Source organism: Prionailurus bengalensis, chromosome E2 (genome assembly GCF_016509475.1).
Source record: "Prionailurus bengalensis isolate Pbe53 chromosome E2, Fcat_Pben_1.1_paternal_pri, whole genome shotgun sequence".
In the NCBI taxonomy this organism is placed as follows: Eukaryota; Metazoa; Chordata; class Mammalia; order Carnivora; family Felidae; genus Prionailurus; species Prionailurus bengalensis.
Window position 1 is genome coordinate 61,570,345 of NC_057352.1, and position 23,345 is coordinate 61,593,689.

Sequence of the window (23,345 nt, forward strand, 5' to 3'; positions counted from 1 at the left end):
ATCTGTGTGAGGGCAGGGCCGGAGGACGAGGAAACCCTGGGGGTGGGGTCCCGGCCGTCCAGAAGCTCCCCCACCCCAGCCGGCACACGCGGTGCGGCTCCCGGCCACTGACCGGTCGAGCTCTCCTCGCTGGACGTGTAGGTCCCCTTGCCCAGCAGGAGATTCACCATGGTCGGGGAGTTGGCCACCTTCAGCGGCGTCTCGCCTTTTCTGTTGCTTTGCTGAGGGTTCCCGCCATACCGCAACAACAGCTTCACCACCTACGAAACAGCAACCGGCAGGTCAGGGGCTTTCCGAGAAGCACGCGACGCACCCCCGTGCCGGTACCTGTGCTCGACCAGACGACAGCCCCCCACCGCCACGGCACGGCCCCCCACCCCAGCCGAGCACGCCGCCACACGGAGGAGGTCTGCGCTCCCATGCAGAGTCCTCCCCGTCGGTGGTGGGCCGACCACGGCCCCATGGTCTCCCGCCAGCGATGAGCCGCCATCCGGCAGGGCCCGCGGGGTGTGGAAAGAAGGGCTCTGGAGGTCTGGTGGGGAGCGGGGACGTGACAGAACAGAGGAAACAAAGAGCGAGCTTCTTCCAAGTAGGTTTATTTTGTGTTCTCGTTTATTTTAGAAAAGAAGATTGCCTCTTTCGTGCCTTGACACAGTAAGGGGGGGGGGTCCTGTGAATGACAGACACGGTCCAGGTGACCCCGCGGCAGCTCTGCTCAACTGTCTACAGCCGGCAAGTGTGCTTTGCACACCGGGGCGGCCGACTCACTGCCCTCAAGTGCAGGTCCAGTGCTGTCTCGGCCCCAGTTCGGACACTGCGGTGTTGAAACAATCTTTAACCAGGAACACCCCGTCGCTCACTCCCGCTTAGGACGCCGCGGCCTCCCCCGACCAGGACCCCGCTTCCCGGGCACGGGTTTCCCACGGCAGCTCTAGCGAATCACCAGCCCCTCCGTCTCGCCAAGTCTGCAACGGGTCTCGCTGACCCTACAGATGTGTGGTGTTGGCTCCTTCCTTTCCGTGTGTGTGGGGTCCCTTGCATTGGTGGGACGGGCCCTGTGTCCCTGCCGTCTGCCTGCTGAGGGCTGTCCCAACTGCTGGAAGCCACCATGTCCCTCGGCCCCTTCTGCCAAGGCTGGCAACGCGGGCGAGCCGCCCTCACGGTCTCCTCCCTCCTGGGGAAGGGTTTCTGCTACACGGACCCCAGAGGGCACTGGGCCCGTGGGGATAATCGAGGGTCACCACTGCATGATCTTTTGCTTACTCCCATCCGTGAAGTCCCCTTACCACGTGAGGTCACATATTCACAGTCCCAGGATCCGGACGGGGATCTCTCCGGGGGCCGCTACCCTGCACCCCTCCCCGTATTTCCACAGTCTGTTCCGTAAGATAGTTTTACAAGGACAATTACAGAAGTACAGAGATTCAGAGGACGACCCTGTCCCTCCCCACTCTGTCGGCTGCCAACGTAGCGCCAGACTCGTGTCATCAATCCCTCCCCCACCCTGGGTACTCTAGTGGGTCCCAGGCATTTCATAAACTTTTCTAGCATTTCTCTAAAAGGACCCTTAAAAAACCAAAATAACCACACGATGCCTTTATCTAACCCAAGGAGCTAACCAAGAGCCCTGACGTCAAGTACACAATCTGTGTCCGGACTCGTCCGGTCACCGTGGGCATCTTCTCATTCACAGCCCTCCCCCGACTGTGTGACTCATCATCCTTCGACTGCTCGCCACTCGCTGGGTGCTGCTAGTTCCCTGGCACCTGCCCAAGGCGACGGGGCAGAGCAGCTACAGGAGAGCGTCAGAGGTGCGTTCCGGTCTACAGGCGCTGTCCTCGCCAGGCCCCACTGTCCTTCCTGGGCCTCTTCACGAAGGTCTGGTAACGACCACAGCAAGAGCCTCGCCACCTCTGCGCGTCTCCTGCATCAGACCCAGAGGCAGCCGTTTCCCCAAGGGGGCTAGTCCTCTCAGGGAGGCCGTGCGCTTGGGTACTCGCTGCTCCCAGACTGGTTACGAGGGTCCTCCCGTGTACTGGCTACACCTCTCTGTGCTTCATCAACAGTAAATGCCACAAGGACAAGGACAGTGCTGGCAGCAGCCCATGAATACCCCCCCTCCCCCGCTCCCCACCGCCGTATGATCATCCAGCTGCTAAAACCTAGACATGCCCGCATGACCAGAGCAGGGCCCTGTCACATGGAGCAAGAGGTCACCCAGGTGCTGACCCAGGATAAGCAGGTGGGCTGGTCAGAGAGGACGGCTCTGGTTGGGGGGGGGGGGGGGGGAGGGGGCAAACGTGCAGGACGGTAGGGACGGCGGGACAGGGAGCGACAGGATGATGTCCAAGGCGGCCAGCAGGCCCGGCGGGGGACGTGGGTGCGGGGAGGCACCCACCTTGTAGTGCCCGTTGTTCGCGGCGTCGTGCAGGGGGGTGTCGTCATCTAGGCCCTTGGTGTTCACCTCTGCCCCCGCGGCCAGCAGCTGCTTGGCGACGTCGTAGTAGCCCCGGTTACACGCCTCGTGCAGCGCTGTCCAGCCTGGAAACAGACACTTAGGACCTATGTTATTTAATCCTCAAGAACGCCACTCCTGTCCCGAGGCAGCACCCTGCGCGGAAGGGCTACGGTCCCGGGGAGCCCTGAGTGTCCTTTGCTGGGGCGCCCCGTCTGCCCCGCGATGTACAGCTCGCTAACCCTCCAGGTTCGCCCTCTGCGGGCACAATCTGGGGTAGAGGACCCGTCGGGGGTGGCAGGCTCAATCCAGCGTATCTGGCGACACACGTGGAGGGTACGGGGAGAGCGGCCGAGGGGGCTGCGGGCAGGGTGGCAGGGTCTGTGACCACAGCTGCAGGTTTGGAAACATGCCCTCTGGGCAGCACGTGGCTGAGGCCACGCGGGGAGGCCTCCTCTGGCGGCCGTCTCCACTAGAGCCTCGACAGGCCACCCGCAAATGTCAGTGTGCGAACGGGGCCACCCTGTGGACACAAATTCCAGGGCTTTGGCAAATCTCGCCTTAGGAAAATTGTATTTTCAGAGAAGGTGCTACATTAGGTTTGGGTCAGAAACCCCATCAACTAGGGCAGTGGTTGCAGCCTAGACAGGTTCGTCACGGAGACCGCTCTGCTGGTCTCACGTCCCACGCGCTCTCGGAACGAACGGCTGTGGAACGTGCCGATGCTGCGGCACAGAGCAAGCGTCCTGTTCACACCCGGCAATACTCCTCCATGACCACACGGCCCTCAAAGCAGGTAAAGCTTGGCTGTCTCGGGCCGGGGGAGGAACACCTACTTCCGGCTTAAATGAAAGGGCCCTCTAGGAGACATTTCTTCCCTGGGGGGTGCGGTCCCCGGGCTGCCGGGCACCGAGGCAGGGCCGCCTCTCCCTGAACGTGCCGGGGGCGTGACTCCTCTTCCACGGAACTGGGGTCTACACAACACAGCAGAGTGGCATCTAAAAATGCCCCCAATTCTCTTAAAGATAATAAAAAATAAGAAAGCGATCTTCTTTTGAAATACTTTCCGAAACATCAGTACCTCTTCCTCCGCAGCAACAGCACATCACCCTGGTCTAAGTGCGAGGTCTGCCCGCTGCCCCCAACTCCTGTGCGCAACCACCCCCCCCCCCGCCCGCCCCCGGCTCCGCCCCCGGACCCCAGGCGGGGCCTCCGGGGCACGCGGGGTGAGGGCGCCCGTGAGCGCTCACCTGCAAAGTCCTTGACGTTGACGTCCGCGCCCTCGCCGATGAGCTCCTTGATGCGCCGGGCGTCCCCGCGGATGGCCGCGCGGTGCAGGCGGGTCTCTCCGCGCTCGTTCCGCTTGTTCACTTTGTCTTTGGTTTTCGAGGCGGAGTTCGGCGTCCCCTTCTGGCACACTGTCGACTGGGAGGGGTGCTTTGGCGTCGTGTCTACTGCAGGCCAAGCAGAGGACAGGCAGGGCGTCACCAGGCGTGTCCCGGTGACAGAAGCCGCCGGGCCCTGGGCCGCCTCCTCGAGGCACCGGGGGCTCACCTGGGCTGTTGGCGGACTCCTCGGCAGTCATCTGCATGAGGAGAGCCACCTGCTGGCGCTCAGAGAGGGGGTAGCCGGCTCGGATCCCAGACAGCCCCATGCCAAACAGCAGCCCGGCCTTCCGGGTGACGGGCTCCTTCTTAATCCTCTTGCGCTCAGGACCCTGCTTCTCTGTGAGGCGGTGGAGGAGACAGGGGGACATTTCATGCCACGCGGTCCTCAGGACCCGCGCGCGGCCTTGCCTGGCGTCGCGGAGCCCCCGCCTCCCACACCTCACAGCTCACGGGGAAAGGGCGAGAACAGGGCCGGCAGCACCGAGCCGCGCGGTCGTCACCTCCGGCGGTAACAGAGACAACTCCAACACCTCGTCATCAGCCAATGAGGCCTGCCCCGCCTCGGCCCCCACCGGCCGGTCGCGACGGCCCGCCGCACGCCAGGCGGTGGGACGGCCCCTCGCTGGGGCCCTGGCTCACGCGGGACAGGTCTCCGTCCGTTAAGTGCACGTGTCCACACTCCGGTTCCTCCTTCCCCGTCCCGCCTCCACACAGTGCAGAGATAAATGGCAAACACAGTTCAGAAACACATAAAAGGTCGAGGCCGACTTGTCAGTACTGTACCTTTCTTCTTGCTTCTAGGGACCTCCATTTCAGGCCATGGCCCTTCGAGGAGCGAACCAGCCTTGCAGTACCACGACATGGACTGAGCTGGAGGCATCTAAAGGCATCAACACAGAGCACTAACCAGACACGAGGGAACAGCTCGGCCGTTCCGTCTCCACCTCCTCGGAGCGCACACCTCCTCCACTGGTCTGACCCCTTACAGAGCTCCCTGCCGACCCTGAGCACAGACACACCGCGTGGCTTCTCCGGGAAGAGGCGGGAGGAAGGGACAGAAAACACCCCCCGGACTCCGTGAACCCGGAGCCAAAGCTCACTGTCCTCCTTCGCCCTCGTGCCCCTCCTGCCGGGGATTTAGGGATCCACCAGGCGCCCGGAGCCCTCCCCACACTGCCCCCGTGCGTGCTGGGTGGGGCCCTGGTGTGGGGGTCGGGCTGGCTAGGGGGTGTTCTAGGTCACACGGTGCAAACTGCAGCCAGGGAAGGAGGGTCACCATGGGAGACTTGGGGGTCCTGAAACTCTCCTCGGGGGAGGGGGGCCTCCTGCTCTCCACTCCGCACGTCAGAGAGGACCCCCTCCGGGCCCTCGGCTGGCTCGCTGGCTCTGGTTTGCCCTGGGGAGGTGGGGGTGCTGTCTGGGAGACACGGACCGGACAGGCTCCCGTGCGCCCCGCCTGCCCGACTCCAGGACAACATCCCCAGCCCACAGATGCGTCCTTTTCCATTTTCTCAAGAAGAGTTTTCTGTGAGCTACTTCCTTAGAAAGTACTGCGATCGGCCCTTTCAGAAACCACACTGTGACTCGCTGCAACACAGGCTCCCCAGGCACCCCAGCCACGATGAGTCTCTAACCAACCCATGAGGCCCGGGCTCGAGAAAGGAAGAAAGCTCCAGAACGCTCCTCATCTGTGACCAAGGACCCTAGCTTATCCACCCTGTCCCCTGTTCTGCCTACAAGCTGGCAGGCACAGGGGTGAGGCTGGCAGCCTCCTCGGAGCCTCTACACAGGGCGAGGAACCACACATAGCAGCAGCCCTGCCCGGTGGCCCCACGAGGTCCCGAGAAGTTAAGCCACACTTTCGCAGTCACTCGGGGCCATCCCACCCAACCCGAGCTTTCTGGAACACACCCCCCGAATCAGGGCATCGGGTTTAAAAGTTCTCACACGGCCGAGTGCTCCACTAACCACCCACCCCCCCCTTCTCTATGGTGACCGCTCTGCCCTGAGCTGCTCCTTCGCACGGCCTGAGTACAAACAATGACAGAAACAAGGCCCACGCCCCCAGGACACACGAGCCGACCTCCTGCTCTATGACTCGGACACAGATGCCCCACCAGCTTGGTGTCTCCAGCACGGGGCCCTGGTGTCAGGACAGCAGCAGGAAAGCACGTGCACACAGCCCTGCTCCGCAGTCAGGACCCGATTTCCACCCAGTCTCCTAGGAACCACCGCTTGGTCTCCAACCACAGAGCCACCAGCCTCTCAGGGCCCCTGCGCCTCCCTGGGGGCCGCGGAGAGAGGAAGTCTGCCGGAGGAGGGAGACAGCAGAGCGCAGAGAAACACGTGCCACACGAGGATTCCTGCTCATGGGGACATCTGCAAATTACACTAAGTAACTTCAGAGGACAAGGCCGGTGGCCCAGCTCTGCTCTCTGGGGCAGGCCTAGGGAGGTGCGAGGCTAGGTGTGGGCAGCGCGTCCTCAGAACAGACCCCACAGGACCCTGCGGTGCCAGAGGGACCGGGCACAAGGGCACTGCAGTCACTGTCTTCAAGTGACAACACAGGCAGCAGACTCCCTAGCGGTCGGGGGTGGGGGTGGGTTGTGGCAGGGGTCCCAAGAGACACCCTTCCTGGGAGTGGCAGCCGAACACCTCCACAGCCTTGCGCCCAAAGGGCTTTCTGCGGCAACAGACCGTCCCCCACCGCGGAGCAGGACGTGACGGCACCACACCAGGCCCGCGGTCTCAGGAAGAGACTCCGTGTGCCCGCCGCACCGGGCCTCCCTCCCCTCTGTGGCCAAGAGCCCGGCTGAGGCTGGACGATGCTCAGGGAAGCGGAAGGTACTGACTCCCTCCTGGTGGGAGGGGCCTCGCACAGCCCACCTCCCCACACAGGTCTCGGGGGCGTTAACGGGAGGACGTCTTCCGAGTGTCACCACAGGAAAAAGCCCCCAAATAGAATCCCATCTTCTAAGACACCCTTCTCTCCACCAGCCCCCACACCTCCCGGTACCCAGAGGGCCTGAGTCCAGCCAGGCGGCGTGTGGCCTCGGGTGCGGGGGGCCCAGGGCAGCTTGGACTTCTGGCCAGAGGAGCCAAGTGACACGCGGTCAGGGTCACCTGCCCCTCTTCCCAGCCGCTGCTGTGCCTGTGATGGGGTGTCCACAACAGGGCGGTGGGGGTGGGGAGGAGGCTGCCCAGCCTACCTTTGCACCCCCAGCCCCAGCTGGGGGGGGGGGGCCACTCGCCAGAAGAGGAGCTATGACCCAGAGCGACCTCTCAGGACAACCCGAGAGCCTCTCTGGCATCCTGCTCGTTTTTGTTTCTAATATCCAGCCAGAAGCAAAGGAGGACTCCAGGAACTCCCAGCGGCCCGTGCCAGGCTGCAGAGCAGAGCGAACCTGGCAGGTCGAGGTGGCCCTCCAGGCCTACCTGTGCAGCCTCCCTGCAGTGACCTGCAGGCAGGGACCGGCCACTGGCCTGCAGCCTGGACACGCCTCTGGGGGCTCCGAGGGCTCTGCAGAGGCCCGGGAAGGAGGCCGGCCACCCCCGTCCTCATGGTGGCGGAACTGGAGCAGCTCTCAAGGCTGGGGCCTTCCCCCCCCAACCCTCCCGGCCCTGTTCCGGTCAGCCCAGCTGTGGTCCTGGTGGGAGATGACGGTTTCACCCGAGCCCGGACAGCTCCCCCGCGTCGCTGACAGGAAAACAGCTGATGTGACACCACCCGGGATTTTTGTATGGTGCCAGCTTGCCGCGGTCTGTGCCGTCGGTGCCCCACCGCGTCACCCCTGCCCGGGTGCAGCCACCCAGTCGGCAGACGCAGGTCCCCACTCTCCACAGCCCATCCCACCAACCCGGGCCTTCTGGAACACGCTCCCTCCACACACCACCGCAGCTGGCGGGCTAGAGTGCGGCCTTCCTGGGGGGGGGGGGGGGAGGGGGGGGGGCTGAAGAGACCATGGTTCTCAGACTCCACTTCCTGCCGCTGCGTTTCCCTCCCCAGCAGAACGTGGATGTCACCGCAGTTAATCTGGCAGCAAGGAGGCAGGTGTGCCACTGAGACGGCCTTCCTCACGGAGCCGGGCAGGAGTGCCACCTGCCTCTGCCATCTGGCTGGCACATGCGGACGCGCACACCCACCTGTGTCCTGCCCGCGGCACAGTGCGCCCCGATGCCCAAGGACCCCGTCTCACAAAGGCCCAAGTCTGCTTTCTCGTCCACATCCTGAACCTCTCTCGTTTCCTCCTCCTCTTCCCATACCTCAGTGCAGGCGATCTCCTTGCTGATGACTATCCAAGCCACCAATTCTTTCTTCTGTCGCATCTAATGAGCTATATGATCTGCCCGTTGAATTTTTAATTCCATTGGCAATTTTCATTTCCATGTATTCCGTTTTGTATTTTTAAAAATCTACGTGGTGTTTTTCTGGCAGCGCCTTGTTCCTTGCTCACGTTTTCAATTTCTCCTCTGTTGCACCCTACTGACCCGTGCTTTGTATCCAGTCATCCCCACGCAAGGTCCCCGCGGCTGGTTCTGTCTCAGGATGGCGGTGTCTTCCACGTGGTACGTGGTTCTGACCCGGCACTAGTGTTTGCCTGAACACCGGGGCCGGGACACTGCACGGAAGCCAATGTCTCTGGAGAGGGCTGGCTTTTGCTCTGGTCTGGGACTGGATGGGGCTCGTTTCCGGGGACAGCTCTCAAAGCCCCTTGCCCCGTCTGGATGCCAGCCGGAGGAGACAGAGGGCTTTGGCTCAGGGATGGTGCCTTCCAGCCTGCGGTGTCCCTGATGTGGCTTTCAGGGGCCTGTCCACTGTGGCCCCGAGGGGCCTGAGGCCGGCAGCTGACTCCCACTGTCCTCAGCCCCCAGGGCCCTGGAGCGCTCACAACCAGTCCTTCGTTCGGTCCCTCCGACTTCTGGGCTGTTCCAGAAGAGGGCTTTTCAGGAGACAAAGTCCAGCACACTGGTCCAAAGGGAAACCTCCACCTCCTACACCCCACCACGAAACCATACGACGTCAACACTTCTTGCACCCCACTCCACAGAAGGGCATCCGGTGGGGCGCTTGTGGGATCGCAGAGCTCCCGGAGATACCAGGAGGAGCTCAGGCAACGCCGACGGCAGGCAGGGTGCTGGCGTACCGGGGGCACCCCGCACCCATACCAACACAGGGTCCGACCCCAAAGTTAAGAGGCTTTTGGAAGACCACTTCTGCCAGGGCAGCGTGCACGCTGGAGACGACCCACATCAGGCAGGGAGCCGCAAGGGGGCTTGTCTCTGTCCGGCCTCACACTCAGGTTCTCCAGATGCTGCAGGACCAGGACTCAAGGGTCCCCCCCCCGCCCCCCCAGTCTGCATGGGGGCACTTGAGTTTTGTCTGGCTTTTCCCTCCATCTTCCTGGTTTGTACCCACTTCTCTCTTTCCTTTAAAGACAATTACCACCGCCGGTCACTTAAGACAGAGGGGATATTCAGCAAGCCCCTGACTTCTCTGGTCTTGGTCTCCTCTGTCCCAAAAGAGAAGGGCTGGGGTCCATCTGCGATGTCTGCCTTCTGCGGTGCAGGTGGGGCTCTCCCAGGTCATGGGCTGGGTGGGTGGCCTCTAGTCAAGGGGGACCACAGTCCTCATTCCACGGACGCTGGGAAATTCAGGGAGGGCTGTCACAGCCGTGGGGAGGAAGCCAGGGTATGAGAAAGCGATGCTGGCATGAACACCCCACAACCCAGCTTGACCAACACTGACCCCTTTTCATGGCACCAAAGCATGGCGAGGACTTTCAAAAATCAAGCGAAATAAACCCTAATCCAAACCTGCACCAGCGTACGAACCGTGCCGTCAACCCTGCCGGCCCCGGGCCGGTCCGTACAAGCCTCTGACCATCGGTCAGCCCCTGCCCCAGACCCTGGGAGCACCACCGGGCAGAGTAGCCACATTGCAGCCCAGGCTCCCCCTAGTAGCCAGCTCCCCTGGACTGCACTCCATGCTTTATCAGTCATGGTCCTAGGGACTCCTCCCTGTGAGTCACAGAACCCAGGGTGGTCGTGAGGGTCCGGCCCTGCAGACTCCCACCTATTCTGCAAATGGGGAACATCAGGAATTTTAAGTATAAAGAGCCTTCCTTGGCCAGTCCACACTCCCCCCCCCACCCCCCCGTACAGGAAGAAACTGTCCAAGTTTAGGGAGGAAAAACAATGCAGAAAAGGTGTCCCTGTGGGTGGCACATGTCCTCTCCAGCCAGAGGCTCCCCTGCAGCTCCCCCCACCACCACAGGCAGCGCCTGGAGAGCCAGGGAGTGAGCAGAGAAGCCCTTCCCAGTCACGTACATGCCGCCTCCAGCGCGCAGCAGTGGAGCCAGAGTCCTTCCCCAGACAGGGACAGTCCCAGAGGAGAAGTCACAACAGCCACCCCTTCCGATCTTACGGAACCAGGGTGACCGTGATTTCAGTAAATACGGGAGTGTCCCCAGACCCCTAACACAGAGCGCACGAGTAGCTTACATGTCAGCACTGCTGAATAAACATCCAGATACTGGACACAAGAGTGTTTTTCACAAAATAAAACAAACCTGAATTTCTCACTGCTACAAAGAAACGTTCAGGTACTGAGAACAGGCAGTTCCCGATGCTTCTGATGGGGCGGTGCTCTGAAGGGCGGGGCGGGTGGGAGGGGGGGGCGCTGTGTGGCCTCTGGGGAGGGGCAGGGCCCACCTTGGTGGCTTCGGGAAGGAAGTGGCTTCGGGAAGGAAGTAGCGGGGCTTACGTCCACACTAAAGGACGGAAAACTGCAACACAGCAGTGGGCTCATGCAGAAGCCTGAAGAGGGTGGGTGGGCACGGAAAGGGGCCTGAACATTTGCTTAGAGATTTAAGCTGAGGAGAAATTTAATCTGCACAAAGTAGACAGATTAGTGTACTTTGAAGCCAGCGCACCCAACACCGCAAGTGGAGACTGGGCAGCGGGCCTCAGGCGACCTGCCCGGGAGAGGCCACCCTGTGGGGCCTCCGCCTCCTGTTCAGCGGGGAGGGGGCAGGCTGCCTTCCCCAGTGGCCACGGGAGGAGCCGTCTCCGAGCTTCTTTTTCCTAGAAGACGTCAGGCTGCTTTGGGCAAGCACACGCGGCCCGTCCCTCCTGCGCCCAGACAGACCTGGCTCCGGAAGGACGAGCTGTCCGGGGTGCCTTGTGGGCAGCTAAAGTGACCAACCACCTGCGGCGGTCTGGCTTGGATGCAGAGTGCGTCCAGCTTTCACCACAGGCGAGCCGTATTGCTCTTGGCAGGCCGCCCCCAGGCCTGACTAAGCACTGCGGAGGCCCCTCACGGGGGTCGAGGAACCAGGACAATGCTCTCCGGTGGCTCGGTGGTCCCTAGGAGGGGGCTCATCAGCCTCTTCTTCCCACCTGGGGGGCACAGCTGAGGAAGCTATTTGTCGCTCAGGGCCCCGAGTTCTGGAGCCTTCCGCGGCTCTCCCCTCCCGGTGAGCGCAGGGCCGCATCTTCCCAGCAGAGGGCGCCGGAGGGACACAGCAGGAGCAGGGGGCTGGGCAGGGTGGGAGGGGATACAGGGAACCTCGAGCAGACCCGGCCTGGCCCCGAGGGGACTGGAGTCCCCCAATCTCAGTCACTCGGCACCCACAGTTCACTCCTTCAGTCTTTCCCCGCGTGGCTTCTGCCTCCTGACTCGGTGGGGGAGGCACAGCCCAGCGGCCGGGAGCCACCTGGCCAGAGGTGTGCAGCTCTCAGAGTCTGCACCCGGGTCAGGCACTCCGCTCGGCAGAGGTGCAGACGGGACCGAGGCCTCCAGGGCCAGCCGGGGGCCCCACAGCCCGCTTCCCAGTCCTGTGTGTGACGCATACAGATTCGAGTTTGAAATTTCAGGCTCCTGATCCAAGTCCTGCACGACATGCGCAGAAGAATCCTCTCACTGGACAATCTAGCTGTGTTATCTTAACAAAGCAGATGTAGACGATGTAAAACCGGCCCCCAAAACGATCATAACAGGAGGGCAAATACCATATTTCATATGTATTTAGATTTTTGTAACATAGTCCTTGGCCGGGAAATTCTGTTTTTTAAACGTTCTTCGCTTTCTTCCTACCCAACGGTGACTCCTTCCCTGCCCTCACCTGGACCCACAACTCACAGAGAAACAACGGGCGCACTCCCTGCGCACCCCGAGAGTCTCCCGGATGCCCCAGAGGACCCAGGTGGGTTCAGGCGAACCCACCTGGCAGCCTCTCGCTGAAACACTGGCCAGCAACAGACGAATCCAGAAGGCCGGCCGGAAGCACAGGAGCCCAAGAAGCCAGCGGAAGATGAAGCGGGAACTGCCAAGAAGTCCTCCCCAGCAGAGCAGAGCCGACAGCCCGAGAGCAGCTGCCTACCCAGGCGCACGCACAGCTCAGACAGCAGGTTCTCTCAGGAAGCAGCTCTTAACAGCGGTTCCCTAACTCACAGCGAGGCTGCTGGGGCATTTACAGGAACATCCCGGGAGCCAGACACCAGCCTCACACCCCCACCCATCCACACAGCTAACGACCAAAGAGCAACCCCAGGCCCCCCACCACTAAGACTGGTATCGGCACCAAAAACAGGAGGGAGGACATCCAGGCTGCGCTAACCGCCCTCATTTCCTCCGGGCCTAAAGCCTGACCCACAGCAATGTCTGCGAGCCCAGGGCACCCACATGCATCCACGGGCCTCTCCCTGTCCCCACTGTGCCAGCTCAGCCACAGGAGCCGTGGGCCATGTCGAACCCTCGTGAAGGACCCCTGGGGGGCTCACAACCTTCCTCAATATCCTTGCCGGCAAAACCAAGCCCACTTCTCTCTGGCTTTTACATGACTGGACATATGCTCAGGGAGCTCCTGCACAGGAGGAAGCGGGGGAGGGACCTGTGACCTCGTGAATAAAAGCCATGGCACAAACACACATTTCCAGGCTGTTCCCTCTGCCGTTTCTCCCCATTTTCCAGCCTGCTTATCTTGTCTCAGGCCCTGCCCACTTTCCCGCTACCTGACGTGGACCCTCACACGCAGGAAGCCCCATCCACACCCATTTCTGGCAGGGGCCTCTGTTCCTTGCCCTCTGGTTGAATTCACCGCAGGTTCGATGGCCCTCTGGGTGCTGTGTGGCCCTTTTCGCCCGTGCCCGCGAATGGTTCACATGTCTAGAGAGCAGTCAGATGACCGGCAGGCTGGGCAGGCCCCTGAGCACGGAGGTCAAAAGGAAGAGGGAGCTTGGGCTGGCAGGAGAAAGCATGGGCCCCAAGAGCTGCTCAAGAAGGCACTGACTTTCAAGTGTGTGTGCCCAGTGTTATTAGCCCCCCACGCACACACACATACAGAGACAGAAGTGCACGCTGTGTGCAGACTCACGTTCACGTACACACACGCACACACACACGCACACACACGCACATGTGCACAGCCCTGCCCTGCACGCCAGGCCCCGCCACACCCGCGGGAAAACTGCACTGACTCTGGCTCCCTCTCAATGCTCCCTCTGGCTTCTATTCCACACAACTGGGTTTAATTTGTGCGCTTTTGTAGCCCTAAGGGAAAACACACTTATTCTCCAACACAGGACTTTCAGGGGACTGGACAGAGCCAGGGGGGCCCGGGGACCTCAGGGCAGAGGAGCCCACGCTGATGGTCACAGCTGGGCACATACCAGGAGCCTGCCCGGGGGAGTGTTCCTGCCTGGCACTCCCGGGGGGGTTCCCTGCGTGTGAGCCTTTCCTGTCCGCACAGAGTCAGCCCGAACATCAACAACAGAGAAGATGTCCTTGCAGCTCGCTCTGGGCCCCACCCAGGCCTCTAGCACAACTCCTCAGAGAGTCCTGGTACACAGCCGAGGGGTGCAGAGAGGCTGGGGGGGCCCCTGTCCTGGCGGCCCACCCCAGGCAGGGGCCAGGGTCGGGAGACGCCGGAGGGAGGGAGGCCAGCACCCTTTCTGTGGAGGAGAAGAGTCAGGCGGGGGCGGTCGGCAGGGAGGGAGGGCAGCGCCCGTACCTGTGTCCGAGTCCTTCTGCTCTCCATTGGCCCCCACAGTGAAGGGCAGCTTCCGCTTGGTTGCTCGCTCCCTCACCTCCTTCCCTCCATCGCCGCGGTCCAGCTTTGGGGTCTTGGTCAGAGAAACTTTATCTTTATCCTAGAAAAGAAAGCGACGCTTTCAGAAGACGTCATTCCCATTTTAAGTTTTCAGAGTCCTCACATCTACTACGATTTCAGTTCACGTGCCCAGTAGAGCAAACCTCGTGTGTGGACAATCGGCAGCACCTCCCGCCCGCCGGGCCCAATCAAGCACACGCGGCTTCCTGCCCCTTCCTCTGGCCCCAGGCAGCCCCGCTGGTCATCCTGAAACCGGAGCATTCTCAGCAAGACACCAGGGAGACACAAGTTGCCTCCAGTGCGGCTTTCCCGGGGAGGGATTAAATAAGGAGGAAAAGAGCCGGCCGTGAACAGGCAGTGCTGGCGGGTAGAGAGTCCTGTCTTCCACTCCGAGCTCCTCTGCCCGCAGGGCCTCCCCCAGGTGCTGCGCTCCTCCCTTCCCGGAAGGGGCCTGCCTGAGACACCAGGGGGTGGCTCTCGGGGACAGATCCTGCGGGCCAGAGCCCTGTGGCAGTTGTGGGGGAGAAGGGGGGAGACGTGCTGCCATCACCTCCTTCCTATTCTAGTCTCGGGGTGGCTTTGCTGCGGGGTGAGGATCACGAAGCCCGCATCCCAGCGCCGTCCTGACCAGCGGGCCGGGCCGACACGGGCGAGTCAGCACCAAACCTGCCCCGGGGCCGCCATCCGCAGAAAGACAGCACCCACTCAGGATGAGCAGGTCCCGTGTGGAAGCGGAAGGTGCCTAGGGCCCCAGAGGGCAGGGGTGGGGCAGCCCGATCCCAAAGTGCAGGTGGCGGTAGGGTGGGTGGTGATGGACCCGGCACCGAGCGGAGGCAGGAGCACCCCCCCCCCCCGATCCCCCCCGGCCCCCTGCCGGCTGCAGTAGCTGACAGCCCTGGACGCCCCAGAGCCCTGGCTGACGACACCGTCCTGGGTGGGGACAGCTCGGTGGGGTCCTCCACAATTCTAACCAACACGCTGGCCCCGTGCGCTTGTGGCACAGCACCACCCCCAGCCTCCCGGCCCCGTCCACAGTACGGCAAGAGGCTCCGAGGGGCACGCAGAGGGCTGACGTGGGCGGGACATGCAGAGCTGGCTCCCTTCCCCGCCGGGAAGCTGGTTCCCTGCAATTTTCCCCGGGGAAGCTGTTAGCAAACGTGGTCCAGCCACAGCCACGAGCCCATGCCACCCCCACAGCAGCAGGGGTCCTTGGGGCTGCTCCCGGGAGGCGCCACCTGCCAGGACTGAGCACAGCCACGGTCCCTACGGCCCACGCTCCTGACAGCCCTCCGGCTTCAGCAGCTAGCATCTACCAACCACGGCAGTCAACGGGACACCCTCAAATGAGCAGGGACACTGCTGCTGGAACACACTGCCAGCTTCGAGGGCACGTGGAGTGCAGAGAGGGGCCCAGGGCAGGGATGAGGAAGGGATCCTGGGAGACGGGGCTGCACAGACATGCCCCTCATGACCTGCACCCTGCCACCCCTAGCCCTGACCGAAGAACACCCACCAGCAAAACCCCCGAACTGTGTAAACACTTTCCCACCAAGAACGCTCCTGGCGAGTCTGACCTATGGGTATATAAAAGAGATAATATAAATAATAGCAATCACAAAGCATTCAGGAATGCAAGAAATTTCGAAGATCAGCGTAACGTGGGGCGCCTGGGTGGCTCAGTGGGTCATCAGACTCTTGACTTCGGCTCAGGTCATGATCCCAGGGTCATGAGATCGAGCCTGTGTTAGGCTCCACGCTGACACCAAGGGACCTGCGTGGGATTATTCTCTGTCTCCCCCTCTGTCCCTCGGCCCTCCCCCCCCGCTTGCCACGCATGCACACTCACTCATGCGCTCTCAAAATAAACAAACTTAAAAAGAAATCAATGTAAATAAAGTTAAGAAAATCATATGACCACCCCAACAGTTGCAAAAAAGCCTGTGATAAAATTCAACACTGATCCCGACAAGAGCTCTTGGCACACAGGCGCAAGGTCCCCAACACCTGACGGCCGACAAGGGGGTGTCTCCTCTAAGAGGGAGGGGCACGGATCACCACAGCTACTGCAGAACGTAACAACTGTTTCTAAATGAGCAAAAGATCTGAATGTGCGCTTTGCAAAGGAAACTATCCACGTAACTAACTCACATTTGGGAAGATGTTCTGCATTAGGATAATGCAAACTAAAACCAGGAGGAGATACCAATGCCCCGACCAGAGCAGCTAACAGGAGGGGCTGAGTCTGGCTTCAGGTCAGGTCAAGATCTCACGGCTCGGGGGTTCAAACCTCATGTTGGGCTCCGTGCTGACAGCTCGGGGCCTTGCTGGGACTCTCTCTCCCCCTCTCCCCCTGCCCCTCCCCCGCTCATGCTTGCTCTAGCTCTCAGAATAAAGAAAAGTTAAAACAAAAAATAAAATGAGAGGCTGGCTGCATCAAACGCTGTCAAGAACGCGGCAGAGCTGTTGCCGGCGGGAAATCCAAACAACGTCAAGACACAGAGGCCCTGTGCTCACGAGCAGCACTCCTGCTCAAAACAATAGAAACGAAACCTCACAACCGCCCCTCAGAGGGCAAATGGATAAACCAAGTCCAGCCCAGCCACGAACGGAAAGTTCCAGTGTCAGAAAGGCACCAGCACACAAAGCCTCGCGGAGCGGCTCCCGGGAGCAGACGGGACCCCTGTGCTCAGTCGCCGAATCCAGACACAATCTCCTCCGGAATCAGATTTGGCTCAATCCTGTCCCCGCCACTTTCCCTCAGCAAAAACAACGTATTAGTCTTAAGGTGTCATGAGTATATGCGTGAAAATCAAGCCATTCAAATTAATAGGTGAATCAGGAGCTGCTAGATGCAGAAAAGTAGCTGGTTTTTATGGACAAGCAACAGTTGGAAAATAACGTTAAAATATCACTTAGGTTACTATCAAAAGACATCAAATACACAAGACAATCTAACAAAAGATGTTTAAGTCCTTCACACAATTGGAACACATTTCTGAAGAAAATGAAGACTTCTAAAAATGGAGGAACACCCATGTTGGTGGGTCAGAAAATACAAAAACTGTTCATGTGGCAATTCTCTCCGGACCCATCTTTGCGTTCAAAGTGATCCTGTCAAAATACCAGCAGGCTTTCTTTGGAAATCAACCGGCTTATTCCAGAACGTATATGGAAATGCAAAGGGTCAAAATTAGCAAAGACGATTCTGGAGAACAACAAAGTCTGGCAGACTGAACTGCAGACAACCAGACTAAAATTCTAGCAGCCGCTCGAGGGGGTCGTGGACCAAGGGCCAAAGGTTCAGAAGGAAGAGCAGAGGACAAAGGCGGGGGAGGGACGCTTTCCCATAAGTGACGGTGACCATGTGAACACCCACAGGGCAGGAAATGAACACTGGGCCCCCACCTTAGGTGGCGAACATTGGCCCCACGTGAATCACAGACTGAAGGGACAGGAGAGTACCCTCACAGAGAGGGACACAGATGAACCAGCAAGGTCCCCCCCACTCCCCCTCGGGTGGCTAGAGGAGAGCCAAACCAGCTGTGTGACAGGGACAGGGGCCGGCCTCAACTTCCCCAGCGTCTGGGGCGCAGAACTGAGACGATCACCTTGACAAACTGCCAAACCGGGTCTACCAGCGTGCACGCGCTCACGCCATCACCTGCCGCGCCCCCGCGGGAGCGGCCCGAGTGCTCCTGGGTGGCAGAACGCGACCGGAAGTGGCTGGACATTCGTCCATGGCAACCGCACAGCGAGCCAGGGAGGGGCTGCTACGAGGAAGGCCCTCTAAGTCGGACGTGATAGTGACCAGCTCGTCCCTCTTACAAGCCCCCCCAGGGGGAGACTCCTCCATGGTGACACACGTTAGGGACCTCCCAGGACGGTGACAGTGCTGCATATTCTGATCCGGATGGGGATTCAGTCCAGGTTTTGAAAGTGAACTAGAAGACATGACCTCTATTTCGCCAGAAGCGCTGACAGTCCTTGGGTCCCAACTCCTCACCTCACTGGCCGTGCAGGAAGACCAAACACGTGCCACATAACCAGAGAGGGTCAGGGGCTCACCCCTGAGACGCGCAGCGGCCCTGACAAGACTCTCGGGGCACACGTGGCTTCAGAAGCTTGCTGAGCAGCTGGGCTGCGGCAGGGAGCTCACTCGAGTTTGCTGGGCTTCCCTCGCTAGCACGACGGGGATCGCCACAGGAGCTAAGAAAATGTTTATCTTGGCTGGCACAGGGGCAAAAAAAAGTACAAAGCTACCTTACTTCAGAAAATAACAAAGCCAAACTCACACATCTCCTGTGGCAAATGCGTAGGGGCTGCCCCTGCGGACCACAGCGGGCCCCTATGGCCCAGTGAGCGTTCTCCCATACAAGAAAGCGACTCGCACCGGCCTGAAGCAAGCCCTGTGTTAGAAGGCAGCCGGGAGGGCACAAGGCCCACACAGCCGTCCCTTCAAGACAGGTGCTGAGCTCTGGACACCTTTTCTGGCGCCACCTTGGTTGGCGAGTCCTTCTGGGCAGGCCGTGCACACGGAGAACCGGGCCGGTGGACACAGCAGTCTGGAGCCCCTGCTGCCCACCCACGTGGAGGAGCCAGCCGGGGTAGGGCTGCGCAGGGCCTCTCCCTTGTCCTGTGACCACGCAATCCACACGCAGACCCGGGGATCATGACCACCAAGGACGACCTGGCCACTTGGGGCGAAAGTGTCCCAGAGTGGGAGTTACCAAGCTCCCCCACGCACATCTGTCCCCACGGGCTCCAGCTCCTCGCGGGCACGCCCATCACGAGCTGCTCCCGGACCCTCCACAGGCCTCCCAGGCACGCACACCTCTCCTATGCAAGCTCGGGCCACGCGCAAGCCTCGGCCTGCCCACAGCTCCATGCCGTGGCTCCCACCCATTACTGCACTGGGTGCTGGGGGACAGGACAAGTGGGAGAGAATGTGCAGCCACCAATGCCCAGACGCCAGGGCCTCAGAGGCCCGGCCACCCTGACGAGCACCGAAGCCGATGTTCACGACCCGATCCACGTTGCACCTAAACCAAATGGGCCGCACGGCTCTGCTCACTCTGTCCTCACGTGGAAGACATACCCCACCCAACCAGGCACCACTGGAGACGTCTCGGCAGGTGCACCGACAAGAGAATCTCCGTTCATACCCAAGTGCTGAGACAGACGGGGCAGGGAGGCAGCTCAGAAGACCAGCACCGGGGACGAGAGTCCCGCAGGCCACCGTGCAGATGGCCTGTCACGCGGGCATCAAGGGAGACAGGGACGCGTCAAGACCGAAGGTGGCGACGAGGGCAGTGCCGCGCCACGGGCGAGGCAGCACGGCCCTTACCTCACCTGCAACAGCACAGCCACGGGTGTCCCTGCTGCAGACGTGCTCGCGGTCACAAACAGAGCACCCGGCAGGGCCTGCACCTGCTTCCTTCCGTCCGACTCCAAGTCCACACTCACAAGTGGCACCCCAGGCTGCAGGACAGGGGTACCTGGAGCCCAGAGTTGACAGCACTCTTCTAAATTCTAAGGAATTTAGAGTTATACTGCCTTTTCCTATTCACATGCAGAATGAGCCAAACTGGAAGTCAAAGCACATACCCCACAGAGTTTCTGCTCAGGAAAAGGCAAAGATGGCTGAACGACAGACTTGGTTTCAACGAAGCCATGACAGGCATCTGTGGCCCCGAGAGCCAGAAACAGGCCAAAATGACATCATCTCCACTACGAGACACACGTCTCGGTTACGTGTACAGAAACATCAAATTTAAAGCTTAACTTCGGTCCCCGAGTTGTGAGCATCATCCTCAAGATCAAGGTCCTCTTTGGCAAGAGAGGATGGTCTCTGTCTCACCACGGCCGCAGAGGGAACAGGGGCAGACGGACAGCCAGAGCAGGCGAGTGTCCAGCACCGGGGAGCCAGCAAGGAGGACGGCAGCTCAGGCGTTACCTTTTTCCCCGTTTGTTTCTCCACCATGTCGTTGCTGAGGGAAAAGTCTTCGTGCTGTGGTGTTCTAGAACACCCGCCCTTGGGCATCGTTCTTCTCCCCTCACCCGATCTTCATTTATACCGCCATCGCTTCGTCATCAACCGTCTGCTCCAAAAGACAGAACACAGAGGGTCAATCAGGGTCAATGCAGACAAGGCCCAGCCAATCTCAAGTGCGTGCCCCAGAACGGACTGAATGTCACGTGCTGCTCTGATGGGCTGTGCTCCACGCGGGGACAGGTGCCCAGAAGGGGACCTCAGGACTGACTGCCCAGGGAGTGGAGGTATACTCCATGATGCAGAGGTTGGCCCTGTTCTTCTGGGGGCCCTTCACCTGCCCCCCCCCCCCCCGGGCAATATCACATCCCAGGTGCACCCTCTAAGCCATGGCCTCGACCCTACTCACCCTCTAGGAGAGCAGCCCCCTTCCCGCGCAGCCCCCTTCCCACGCAGCCCCCTTCCCGCACAGCCCCAGACAGAAGGTTGGGACAAGCAAGAATCCTTTTGCTTTCCAGAAAGCACCACAGGGACCTCAATTCTCCAAATTCTCCCAAATAAAATGAGCAGAAAGCAGCCATGTGATGCCTCTGAGGGGGTTCTCATGGTTCCCCAGATGTCCAGAAGGCTTTGATGCCCAGATCTGTGCCCAGCGAGCCAGACCCTGCCCAAGGGCCTGAGGCCCAGCCCCTGCACTTCCCAGGACACACACGGTGTTGTTTATCATACTTTTTATTTTCTGTATTTTGACGTTCTGACCTGTTCAAAAACACAACACAACCTTGCTACCTGGGGAGACACTGCCCGCCCCCCCCCCCCAGCTGGCCTTTTCTTAGAGACAGCAAACCTCTCCTACACAAACCTACCAGCCACCCCCCGTATCAAGCACATGCAGGCCAGCCACCAGGCAACTGGAGACCAGTGCACAGCCCACGGCCGGATTCAGATTAGCCAGTCCTAAGCTGTCCACCGTGTCTGCCTGCTTTCCCTGCAGAAACCCCAGCAAAGGCTCTGGCAAAGACCTCGTCCTGGCTCCTATCGAACGCCTCCTGGCCATCCTGTTCCCTGGTGGCCTTGTGCGGGCTCCCTCTGGGACCTGAGAGTACAATCAACTTCCTTTCAGTGTCTGCCCGTGGCTGTGTGACCTGACCGTACCAGGGCCCCTTCCATCCCTTCTGGACCTTCTGTCTGCTCCCTGCATACACGCTGTCTTCCTCTTTATACTTTTTACATTTTCATCATCAGAGTTAGAAAACATTTTGTTATTTTTTTAAGTTTATTTATTTTGAGAGAGACAGAGACAGCGTGAGCAGGGGAGGGGTAGAGAGAGAGTCCCAAGCAGACTGTGGACTGCCAGCGCAGGGCCCCATGGGAGGCGGGGGGTGTTGGACCCACGAAACTGTGAGGTCATGACCTGAGCCACCCAGGCGCTCTTAAAAAACCTTTTCAACAAACAAACCACGTGCAGCGTTTAATCTCGTCTTTTTTTCTCAGTGACACACCTCTGCGCTTTGCCATCTTGGATGAGTATTTTTTGTAACTAGCTCGCCTGCAATTAATGGCCTTGGCCAGGCAAGAAGTGTGGCTTCCGAAGTGCCGTCTGTGACCAGCAGCTCCACTCCCTGGTTCCTCCTGCTCCCCGTGTGCTGGAAACTAACCTGCCATTCACCATGTCTTCTGGTTCCCCACTTGACTGATCAAATCTCACAGAGTATCCTCTTGGTATGTAACTGACCTAAGAAGACATCTAAATTGATTTGGGGCAGAGGGGCAAGGCTGACCACCTCGATTCATTTCCTGACACTTGCTCCCCCAACAGGCAAAGCAGGCTGAAAGGGGGCTTCCTTCCGTCCACACGCTCCAGTGGTTGGGGCCGAAAACGGCACTTGCCCTCTCCTCTGCTTGAAGCTGTGAATTCGACATTCCTCTCCAATTTTCCACTACAAAACCAGAGCATCTCGGCCTAGATGAGGAGTAACCTCTCAGAGCCAGACGCCGAGGCTGCCGCTGGGACTCATCGGCAATGTTTCAGTAGAAATTTAAAGATTACACAGAATATGCATTTTTATAAGTTCCTGCCTGCCTGCTCTCATGATGCGAAATCGAGCACAGTCGTCACAGGGTGTCCAACCCTCCTGCTCTTGGGTGTGAAACACGAGTCCATGGAGATCACGTGGGAAACACCCAGGCCAGCAAGTGGCCACAGCACAGACCCCACGATGTCTGAACCCTGGTCTCTCAGGCCACTCCACACTGTCTACACCAGGAGATGGGCACAGGTGGCCACTTCATTCTTTAAACGAGTGACTTCACTCTGTGTCCCCGCACTGGCTTGGCTCAGCAGTCCCTATTCAAAGCAGAGTTTTGAGACCCCTGCCCGGAAAGGCCTGCCTCCCCTCCTCCCACTCGCCCTCCCTGGGAAGGACAGCATGACAGCCATGGAGCAGCAGGGAGGGAACACAGTACAGTTCCACGACAGCTGCCCCAACCCACAAAGCCTAATTATCTTTCCAAACAGCCCCAGAAGCCGCAAGGCAAGAGGAAGGAGTGAAGTTTGTTGTAAGCAGGCGCATCCAGGCTCTCGGGTCCTTGTGCGTCCTGAGAGCCCTGGGGTGCTGTTCTAGCTGGGCCAGTTCTGAGGCAGATGCCCAGCATCGCTGGGAAAGAGCTCTTCCCGGGACTGGACAGAGATGGTGTCTGAAGTACAGGCTGAGCCAGTGTCACCTGAAGGCCTTCCACGGAGGCCCTCAAAGGCGCACCCGCGGCGGCTCGCAAGTACCGTGCAAGCTATTAAGTACCACGCCAAGGCTGCCTGTCAGGGTTCGCGCAGCCAGTACGAACACGAGAACACCGAGGCCCTGGGTGCACGTCACTGGGTCCAATTCCTCTGACCCAGCCTCCTCTGCCACAGGCAGCTGTCCTCGTTCCCAGGAGGCACTTGCCGGTATTTTCTACAAACCTTTTAAATGAAACATCTAGTTATCTTATTAGCAAAAATGGCTTTCTTCTGGAATAACAGAGAATGGCCACCAGGACTAACAGGCCAGGGCAAAACCACAGGCAATTCGAGGGAACGAAGCAGGGAGGCTCTTTTATAGCAGAAGGCGGGAGGGAGGGTGGGGCTGTTGTACACTAAGAGTCCACTGGAGTAAACTGGGAGCTGGAGGTATAGCGGCTTCTCACTGGCTGGGCTGTGGCCGTCTCCCATTGGCTGGGCTGTGACTGTCTCCATTGGTTGACCTGTGACACTCTTCCATTGGCTGACCTGTGAGTTGTGACAGTCCCTCATTGGCTGGACTGTTACTGGGGGAGGAGGAAACCTCCCGACCTCCCGGTGGGTAGTAAAACAGTAAAGTGGAATCGGCCTGCAAGTTGGGTCTGTAAGTGACAACCAGTGCTGGGCA

The 23,345-nt window shown here is 59.9% G+C and overlaps 1 protein-coding gene across 19 annotated transcripts in view; it reads right to left on the reverse strand.

Moving 5' to 3' along the window:
* The window catches only part of ANKRD11 (ankyrin repeat domain 11), a 179,891-nt gene that overhangs the window by 12,624 nt on the left and 143,922 nt on the right, over positions 1 to 23,345 (reverse strand). For 11 of the 19 annotated variants that reach the window (XM_043599914.1, XM_043599904.1, XM_043599905.1 and 8 more), the window contains 6 exons: positions 19,906 to 20,050; positions 13,854 to 13,992; positions 4,010 to 4,180; positions 3,706 to 3,909; positions 2,399 to 2,541; positions 113 to 260 (listed from right to left, as the gene is read on the reverse strand). In XM_043599914.1, the coding sequence (XP_043455849.1) occupies positions 113 to 260; positions 2,399 to 2,541; positions 3,706 to 3,909; positions 4,010 to 4,180; positions 13,854 to 13,992; positions 19,906 to 19,992 (892 nt within the window). In that variant the 5' untranslated portion in view covers positions 19,993 to 20,050. Of the gene's footprint in view, positions 1 to 112; positions 261 to 2,398; positions 2,542 to 3,705; positions 3,910 to 4,009; positions 4,181 to 4,626; positions 4,724 to 13,853; positions 13,993 to 19,905; positions 20,051 to 23,345 lie in introns of those variants that run through there. The other 8 variants (XM_043599908.1, XM_043599907.1, XM_043599906.1 and 5 more) reach the window with 3 other exon arrangements.